The following is a 10,198-nucleotide window of genomic DNA, read 5'->3' as shown; positions in this document are numbered from 1 at the left end:
ACTAAACAAGGTGAACCGTAAAGCAATTGCGTTACTGATTGTTTGTTTATGTTACAATCAACTGATTTTGAAGTTCCGATTTTGATCTCACCAAGATGGCGTCGTGACAGGAGGCCGCTTATTGGGCATTAAAACAAATCGCAGCAAAAAAACACCAGCCCGGTAACAAGGACAGGGCGCTTCAGCAAGTGTTAGAAGTCATAGCAGAGGGCTGAAAAACACCTTAAAAATGGCTAAGGAGGCTACCAGTTCATCTAACATCTTGTTTCACTCCGAAGTCACTAGAATCCATCTCCAATCAGCTGTTTCTTTCTGATGATTCTGCTGTCATCATTAATCATTATTTTCAGTTCTCTCGGTGCGACTGTTTACAGATAAACGGACTGAAATTGCTAAATAAATAAAAGATGTCTGCATAACAGACATATTAAGCAATATAAACCAAATTTTAATCTTAATTAGTGCTTTGCTAATGTGTGATAAGCGTGATCTGTCAAAGCAGAAGGTGTAAGTCTGAGTTGCAATGCAGTAGCGAGTTTTAATTGTGTAATCAATTCGGTTTTTGCTTTTTCTCACTCCGAAATATCACATTTACATTACGCTCTAGTTACATGAATGTGCGATGAGCAAATCGTGGAATTATGTGTTCGTGCTTGTTTGGCTCTCAGCCATTCTCGTTGCCGGAATACACCTCTTTTCTAAAGGATTCTTGCTGACTAGAATCGCACAGACGGATTTCAGCACTTGCATTCGCTATGATGACTATCAATGTCCCACCGAAAATGGTTTCCATGTAAGTTAAGTTGATACTGTGAAAAATTTAATACTTGAAAGATACATTTTCAGACCACCTGCAACAGTTCACAGAAAGTTCTATCCATTCTGAAAGATGTGAACCGGTCAGCTAAAATTTGTCTTCCTCCGAAAAGCAAGGTTATTCTGCTAGTCATCGATGCATTGCGGTACGATTTTGGAACGTATAACTCAAGCCTTGATAGTCCACTACCGTTTCAAAACAACCTTCCGGTACTGACGGAACTAATGAACCATTATCCGGAACGTACAAGAAAATTAAAATTCGTGGCCGATCCACCAACAACGACACTTCAGCGTTTGAAGGGAATGACTACTGGCAGCCTACCGACGTTCATTGATATTGGGTCAAATTTTGCTTCACCGGAAATAAACGAGGACAATGTAGTGGACCAGTGGGTACGGTTGAATCGCACAGTCGTATTTTTGGGAGATAGTACCTGGACAGAACTGTTTCCGGGTCGATTTAAACGGAAGTTTGATTTCCCTAGCTTTAACATTCACGATTTAGATACGGTTGACCGAGCGATTGAAGGATTGCTTCCGCGGGAAATTGCCAGCAACGACTGGGACGTGATTGTTGCGCACCTACTAGGCGTTGATCATTGTGGACATCGATACGGACCGCTGCATGGTGAAATGCGTCGGAAACTACGGGAAATGAATGAATTTATTCGGAATGTGACAGAACAGATGGACAACGAAACGACATTGATTGTAATCGGTGATCACGGAATGACTCAAACTGGAGACCACGGCGGAGAATCGGCTGAAGAAATAAACGCCTTATTTTTCATGTATTCGAAAGGAATTGATTTACTACCAGAAGAGTACGATGGTTTCAGTAAAACAATTCAGCAAATCGATCTTGTACCACTATTGGCAAACCTGCTCGGAGTTCCGATCCCGTACTCGAACCTAGGACAAGTTAATTTTCAGCTTCTTCCGGATGTAAGCGTTGATTCGTTTCTTCGATATCAAGTGGCCCTTTTGCATCTATGGCAGAATGCTCGACAAATTCAAAGCTATTTCCAACAGTATGCCGAGTCGAATCGTGGAACGTTTACCGTAGAACAGTTGGATGATCTGGACAACAAGTTCCTCATTCTAACGCAACGCGTAAATACCGTGTACACGGAGGCTGCTTTTCAGAGTTTATCGAAAGACCTACGGCTGTACCTGGGCGATATTCTGAAAAGCTGTCGAAACATTTGGGTCAAGTTCGATGCGCAGCTGATCTCTCACGGTCTGCTGATAACAGTTCTTTGTTGCTTCACGATTTTTATGCTTATCACCAATTCGAATGCCCAGCAGCTGGGACGAGTCTTCAATGGAACCACGATTTATTACATTGTCGTGCTGACTTTCATGGCAGCAGCGTCCGGATTTTTCTTCTATCGAGATTTCAGCCTATCTTCAGCAGAACATGGAATTATCTTTTTCGCATCGATGGCATCCATCGTGGTACTACTCGGTCTCATCATTAAAAACTGGAGCAATATCACGGAAAATATTAGCCAGCACCAACATTCGAAGAATTTCGTCACTCGGATATCGTTCGCATTTACAACGTGTGTATTTTTCTCCAACAGTTTTATCATAGAAGAACAAAAGATTTTGTCGTACGTGTTGATCGGATTGTTTTTGCTTGCACTGTACAACGCTCAGATGAACAGTCAGTTCAAAGTGACACGCTTCCGGTGGATTGTTTTGCGTAAATCTACGATTTTAAAACTACTTGCCTTGGCATTGCTAGCAATCTCACTGGTGCGGATATCGAGTAACTACTTCCGTTGTCGGGAAGAGCAAGGAAACTGTACGGACTACTTGATGACTGCACCGACATTGGATGCACGACGGAAAACTGGACCACAATTTGATATCGTTCCGGTTATTGCGCTGGCACTGTACATCATTTGTGCTCGGTTGTATCTAAGAACTTGTGGTAATTTAACTGGAAATGCCGTAAACATCCTACTGGCTAGGTATGGTCCAACAGTTGGCACGGTATGTGCTTGTGGTCATTTTGTGCTAGCTAGAAGTAACACCAAAGGGATTCCGCAGATACACATAGATGCCCTTGCTTGGGTTGTGTATGTTTTGTTTCTGATTCAAATCGTGACCATTCTTGTGAAGCCTCTAATGATTTACATTCTTCCCAAGAGGAAGGAGATGATGAATATACTCTACGGCGATCGCAATCTGGCTCCTGAGATCTATAAACAATTAAAAGATAACTACAACTCCAAAAACCCGTCTCCCCCAGATGAAGTACCCATTGTTTGCGGTCTGGCGACTGTCTATTCGTCAGTGTTCATCGCTGTAGGAGTGTTTCTCACCATTCTTCTTTCTCTACTGCTTGGTTCCTCCGGAACCACCGGTCTGATACTGACTCTCGTTATCACCATTTGCTACGGAATTATATCGTCCATCGTTCAGTACGAAAACTCAACCAATCTTCAGACCTGCCTACAGCCGACGTTTACCAGCTTGCTCTGTTGGGTGATTCTGATGCAATTTGGATTTTATGCCACTTCCCACCAACCGACGATGTCGCAAATCGATTGGAATGCCGCATTTATTGGACGCACCTGGCACTACGATAACAACAATTTGATTTCAGCTGCGTTGGTTCTGCTGAACACTTTTTCGGTTTCGTTTCTGTTGTCGGTGCTCTTTCCGTTAATCATTTTTACTCCATTCTGTGTTTACACAATGTGGCCTGCGTTGGCGCAGAAAATTTACCAGAAGACAAGTGGAGGATCCAAATCGGGTCCTAAAAGTGTTCGCCGAACTGACGGAGGCAGCGTTGAGTACCGAAGCGTGACCGTTAACAAAAATGACGACTCTAGCACAGAAACAACTAAAATAGAAACTGATTTCGATGTGACCAAGGGAGAAATAAATTTGTACGAGAACGAAAACCTATTTATTGGAACCGTATTCAAAACTGGCTGTCAGCTTCTGCTTATCCAGGGTATCCGCGTGAGTACTGATATCGGTTTCCCCTTGTTGACTTGTTAGTTAATAGAATCTTTTACCACCGTAGATATTCTGTGCGATGCTCGCCTGTACGCTACATTGCCGACATTTGATGGTGTGGAAAATTTTCGCTCCTCGATTCATCTACGAAGGCATCGGAAGCTACATCGTGTTTATTGGGATCACTTTAGGTTTCCTGTTGTTATTGCGAGTCCATCAGTCGGTGAGTTCTTTGATTAGCCGAATTAACAAGCAACGATAAGCCGGGACTCATTTGGTCAGCGAAACCAGTACCACTCTAGTCGTGTGTTCAGTATCAAGGCATTTAAATTTCCATCAAAACATCTAACCAAATTAGTTGACATCAGTTAAGTAAATATGTAGGTTGACCATTAAAATGTGTTTACTTCTGTGTTTGAAATCCTAAATATCCAAAAGTCCCTCAAGGCAATAGAACTAGAAAATGCTGCCATCGCAAGCTATTAATAAAAAAAGTTGTGTCTTCAACAGTCGGTGTTGAACAGTCGTTCGCACCGCACGCGTATAGCTCTTGGCTCCTGGAAATTTTTTCTGGCTACCTAGAGTTTCATTGATTCAAGGCTTCAGTCTTTTTCAAGGCTACCTGAATCACTAACAGTCTTTTTAAAGACTGACAATTAGTCAGCCTTTCTCAAGGCTATACAAAGAGTGATATTAGAGTGACTAAGTGATACAAAGAGTGATATTAGAGTGACTAAGAAATTTATCAGTCTTTATTAAGACTACCACAAAATCAGTCTTTATCAACACTTTTCCAAACTAGGAGTCTAATCGAAGACTAATTTAGCCTAGTTAATTTAATTTAAAATTTCTTTCACCTCAAAAATGCCTGCGTCCAACCGGAAAGGCAACAAGCCTAAGGCTAAAAATAATTCAATACGGGATAAATCACAATCCGTTATTCAACATTTTTCGAATAACATTCACGATCTTATAGAATCTGAATGTAAAAATAAAAGACAACGGACGGATTTCCCTTCCGTTGATTCTATGCCGTCTAACAATATTTACGAGATTCTTCCTGAATCCGATTGTAGCGACATAGAAGAAAATTCTTCAAAAATTCCCAAAATGGACGCTTGTCGTTCTGGAAAGAAACATCAATCTATGCCACCAGTGACGGTGATGATTTCCGACTTAAAAGCATTCCGTACTGAGCTTTCTACTTTTCTGCCGGAAGTAAAAGTCTCATCGGAAAAAAGTCAGACGAAGAGGAGAATGTCGAGTCTTGGTTGATGGACTGGAAGATTACGAACGTCTTATTCGATATTTGTCCGAGAAACTTCATAAATTTTATTCATATGATATAAAATCAGACAGACCCTTCAAGGCTGTCTTGAAAGGCTTATCAAATGATCAAAGTACTGATGAAATTAAAAATGAACTAAAAGAATTGCTTGGTTTTGCCCCTTCCCAAGTAATACTTATGAAAAAAGAGCGAATGGTACTTCTAAACCACGCTCTGGAATTTCCCATGAACTTTACCTAATACACTTCAATCGAAGTGATGTAAACAATTTGAAAACTTTAGAAAAAGTACGTTTCATTTCCCACATTAAAATTCTTCGGGAACATTATAAACGGCATAACCGCATAACTTAACGCAATGTCGTCGTTGCCAAGGCTTCGGTCATGGAACCAAAAATTGTCATATGGATATACGGTGTTTGAATTGTGGTAAATCGCATCCGAAAGACGTTTGTCCAATGAATGAAACCACTGATAAATTTTCATGCTCAAATTGCAATGGAAATCATAAATCTAATTATTTTAAATTTCCTGTCAGGGAAAAAAATTTAAACGCTCGTTCGCTTAGACAACAAGTCAAATCAACGACCCTAAATTTACAGAACATACCTGAAAATGAAAAAAACCGTTACAAATGCCACGCCTAATTCTTCCAAGGCACTTATTTCTTCGAATTTAAAACAAAAAACAGGTATACCTGCCAATTCGTCTTCTAACGAAAACAATTTATCGACAGGCAGATCGTCCTCTTCATCATATTCTTCTAATGACAGTTACGCTCAGTGTTGATGATTGCTGAAAATTTGACAGAAGCTGCTCGATTTTTATCTATAGTGTATACAACTTTTCAATCCGGTAGAAGGTGCTACAAGAATTCGAGTCTCTCAATGCATGAACCTCGAGAGAATTTTTCTACATTTCTTCGCTCCACTTCATACTCTGAGTATTTCATGGCCCTTAAAAAAATTCAGTCTGATAATGATAATAAGCGACCGTTTGTTGCTTCAGAGAGAATCCCCACAGCAGCGTGCTAGCCGTTGATTCTCAGACGGTTCACCTAGGGATATTCGCTCTCGCACTAGTGTCTATTCTATGTTGAATGTACCATGCCAGTTTTTTTGTTGTTGTGATGATTTCAGTTTTTCTTTGATGGCACTGATTCAATCGTGGAAGAGTTGCGAGTGAGCTTTCTTTGATACGATGAAAGCCATCCTTGGTTACGCTAGTGTAACAGGTAGAAATCTACCACTTAATTCTTCTAATGTAAATAATCAAAACACAGGACCGCCTTGCAGTACATATTCTAACGAAAACAATTTATTAATAGGTAGATCGGCCATATCATCTTCTTCTAATGGCAGTCTACCTACAAATATTCCTTCAATGCCATTCGCTTTTTCAAATGAAGTTGATTTAGGCGATGTAACTGAAAATAAAATGATCCACCTACAAGATCAACTTTTTCAAATGATCATCATGAATTCGACTTCATCACTTTTTGAAGCATTTCAAATCGGATGGCAATTTGCAAATAATATTATAATGAATTTAAAATTTAACAGTGATGTTAAATAATTATTTGAATATTTTAAATTGGAATGCTCGATCTTTGAAATCGAGTGAAGATGAATTTTATAATTTTCTCAAAGTTCACAAAATTCATATTGCCATTGTGACAGAAACTTTTCTTAAACCAAATGTCAAATTGAAAAGTAATCCACATTATGTGGTTCATCGATTTGACAGGTTTACTGGAATGGGTGGTGGAGTTGCCATTTTTGTACAACGGCAAATTAAACATCGAATTTTACCTTCTTTCAATACTAAAGTTATTGAAAGCTTGGGAATCGAAGTTGAAACCATTCATGGAATTTATTTCATCGCTGGAGCATATTTCCCATTCCAATGCACCGGCGAACAATTGAATTTCTTTAAAGGCGATTTGCAAAAACTCACAAGATATCGACCGAAATTTTTCGTAATAGGGGACTTAAATGCTAAGCATGTCCAGTGGAATTGTAGGAAAGATAACAGTAATGGTAAAATACTTCATAATCTACTCTCAGCTGGTTACTTCACAGTTCTTCATCCCAGTAATTCAACTTGTTTCTCTTCCGTGAAAAACCCCTCTACAATTGATCTGGTTCTAACAGATCAAAGTCACATTTGTAGTGAACCGATTACACATGCTGACTTTGACTCAGATATCCTCTTCCTGTAACATTCAGACTTTCCAACGAAGCTTTAATTATTCCAATTAGTTCTATATTCAACTATCATAGAGCTAATTGGTTGGATTACAGATCTCACATTGAAAATCATGTGGATCATGAAACTATATTAGAAAATCCTGCGGACATCGACACAGCAATTGATAATTTGAATCACTACATTATCGAAGCTAGAAATCTTTCAGTTACCAAAGGTCGAACTAGATTAAATTCTCCTATCATCGATGACAATCTTCAACTGCTCATTCGGTTGAAGAATGTTCGTCGACGACAATATCAACATCCTCGTGATCCTGCTATGAAAAACATAGTTAAGGATTCACAAAAAAAATAAACATAGATTTACTCTTTTGCGAAATGAAAATTTCGCTAAAGAAGTTAAACAAATTAAACCATATTCTAAACCTTTCTGGAAACTTTCTAAGGTTCTTAAGAAAGCTCAGAAACCAATTCCTGCTCTCAAAGAAGGAAATCAAATACTTCTTACAAATTGCGAAAAAGCTCAAAAACTTGCTCAACAGTTCGAGAGTGTACACAATTTTAATTTGAACGTTGTGAGTCCTATTGAAAATGAAGTCTCACTGAAATATGATCATATTTCAACCCAAGTTTTGTCCCAAGAAGACATTTTTGAGACGAATTTTGATGAAATTAAATCAATTATTAGGAAACTTAAAAACATGAAAGCTCCTGGTAATGATGGAATTTTAAATATTCTTAATAAAAATTTTCCCGATGTTGCCTTTAGACTCCTGGTTAAAATGTTCAACAAGTGTTTTTCATTAGCTTACTTCCCAAAAAGATGGAAAAACGCTAAAGTAATTCCTATCCTGAAACCTGATAAAAACCCAGCAGAAACATCAAGTTATCGACCAATTAGCTTACTTTCTTCTATCAGTAAACTTTTTGAAAAAAATATCTTGTTGAGAATGATGACTCATATAAATGAGAATTCAATTTTTTTACCAGAGCGGTTTGGATTTCGTCATGAACATTCAACTACTCATCAACTTGTCAGTGTAACGAACATGATAAAATCAAATAAATCTTCTGGGTTATCCACTGGAGTTGCTCTTCTAGACATAGAAAAAGCATTTGACAGTGTTTGGCACAAAGGTTTAATAGCAAAAATGTCTGTTTTCCAGTTCCTATTTATTTGATCAAAATGATTCAAAATTATTTAACTGATCGTACTCTTCAGGTTAGCTATCAGAATTGTAAATTTGAATTGCTACCCGTACGAGCAGGTGTTCCGCAGGGTTCGAGTGTAGCTCCAATCTTGTATAATATTTTCACTTCTGATCTTCCAAAACTACCCGTTAGTTGTCAGAAATCGCTATTCTGTGACGACACAAGTCTGTTAGCCACAGGTAGAAATCTAAATCGCCTACAAAGAAGTTTAAATATTTTCAGTGATTATCTGTCAAAATGGAAAATTAAACCAAATGCAGCAAAAACGCAATTAATTATCTTTCCTCATAAGCCAAGAGTTTCTTTTCTTAAACCAAACAATAATCACATTCTCAAATCGAATGGCTTGGAATTGACATGGTCTGATCAAGCTAAATACTTAGGTTTAACGTATGACAAAAAACTCACTTTCAAGGAGCACATTGAAGGAATCCAGGCAAAGTGTTATAAATATATTAAATGTTTATATCCTCTTATAAACATGCAGTACCATTTTGGTCAAGTTGTTGTTCCACCAGGAAGAAAACGCTTCAAAGGATTCAGAAAATGATTTTGAAGCGTCCTCTTTAGTTTAGTACAAATGAGTTACACAGACTCACCAATATAGAACTAATAATAAATTTATTTTAACTCATATTCCAATAAATAGTTATTAAAAAAACCTTCTTGACACACAAAATAAATACGGATATAAAGCAGATACAACGGTTTCGGGTGTCAACCAAGCATAGCAAAACATGTAGCGTAATGCAAGAACTCACCGATTCAAATCAAGTACACCCGTACACTCACGATAAGATTCTCTCTGGCTCTTTAGAACAGATTAAACAAACTTAAAATTACTCGCTTCTGATTCTCACATTCTTCTCTCGCGCTCTCCCTTCGTCATCAAACATGGCCTCCCGAAGCCACGCGATTGGCTAATCCCTCTATATTGTTACTTCCCCTACCGCTTTAAGAAAATGTAAATTAGTGAATTAGCTAGATCAGGATAAGAGAAAATTAGGTATAAAAAGAAGAGTTAAATTTGAATAAAGAGAATTCATGATTCATCGTGATTCAGATCGCGACTTCAGTTAATTGTTACAATTGAAAGAAATCCGAAATTCCAAGAATGGAATAGTGAAGATTCCAAAACTGTGTAAAAGATCAGTGACAAATCATTCCAATCTATTTTGTAACCAATAACTTTATTTCCAATAATAATGACTAATTTTACATTCGATCTTCATCTGCTTAGCAAATATTTACTTAATATATACACTCATTTCGAAAGATTTCTTCAAAAGTCCCTAGTCTCTATGCCCATCAGCTGCTGGTTCCCGTGTTCCGATGCTGTTGCGGTTGGTTTCCATATTCCTCCAGTGCCCTCTCCCAAAGACAGATGAAGTTAATCGGTGGCATGGCTAATTTTTCCAAAAGCAATCCAGCATGACCGAACGTGGCCGCCAGTTTGGTCTTCAGATACAGGTTCAACGTTCGGGCATCGTCAGCTTCCTTTTTGAGCATTCCGTGCATAACACGCATCTTGGCACGACTTTCTCGTGCTGCGATTGTATTCTTTTCCCGCCTGATGCGTTCCTTCGGAGTACGGTTTTCGGTGCAAACGAAAGACCTTGCCATCATACCGTTATACTTTACCGGAATCACCAATTCGGTCATCGCTGTGGCGGATAGCTGGGACATTCTCGCCG

The 10,198-nt window shown here is 38.5% G+C and overlaps 1 protein-coding gene across 1 annotated transcript; it reads left to right on the top strand.

The window, feature by feature from the left end:
- Nucleotides 1-355: 355 nt before the first annotated feature.
- Nucleotides 356-4,193, top strand: LOC131436460 (GPI ethanolamine phosphate transferase 3). The gene is made up of 4 exons (XM_058605188.1): nt 356-507; nt 608-793; nt 847-3,798; nt 3,863-4,193. Exons 2-4 carry the CDS (start codon nt 623-625, stop codon nt 4,055-4,057), a joined length of 3,318 nt encoding a protein of 1,105 aa, XP_058461171.1. The 5' UTR covers nt 356-507; nt 608-622; the 3' UTR covers nt 4,058-4,193.
- The last annotated feature ends 6,005 nt before the right edge of the window (nt 4,194-10,198 follow it).

The sequence above is a fragment of the Malaya genurostris genome, chromosome 3 (assembly GCF_030247185.1).
Source record: "Malaya genurostris strain Urasoe2022 chromosome 3, Malgen_1.1, whole genome shotgun sequence".
Taxonomy (NCBI): Eukaryota; Metazoa; Arthropoda; class Insecta; order Diptera; family Culicidae; genus Malaya; species Malaya genurostris.
This window is presented reverse-complemented; position numbering and strand designations above follow the sequence as displayed.

Excerpts from the sequence above, each read along its gene's own strand:
- LOC131436460 (XM_058605188.1), top strand. The coding sequence starts at position 623 with ATGAGCAAATCGTGGAATTATGTGTTCGTGCTTGTTTGGCTCTCAGCC. Across the intron at positions 794-846 it reads CCACCGAAAATGGTTTCCAT|ACCACCTGCAACAGTTCACA; the intron begins GTAAGTTAAGTT and ends ATACATTTTCAG. Across the intron at positions 3,799-3,862 it reads TGCTTATCCAGGGTATCCGC|ATATTCTGTGCGATGCTCGC; the intron begins GTGAGTACTGAT and ends TTACCACCGTAG.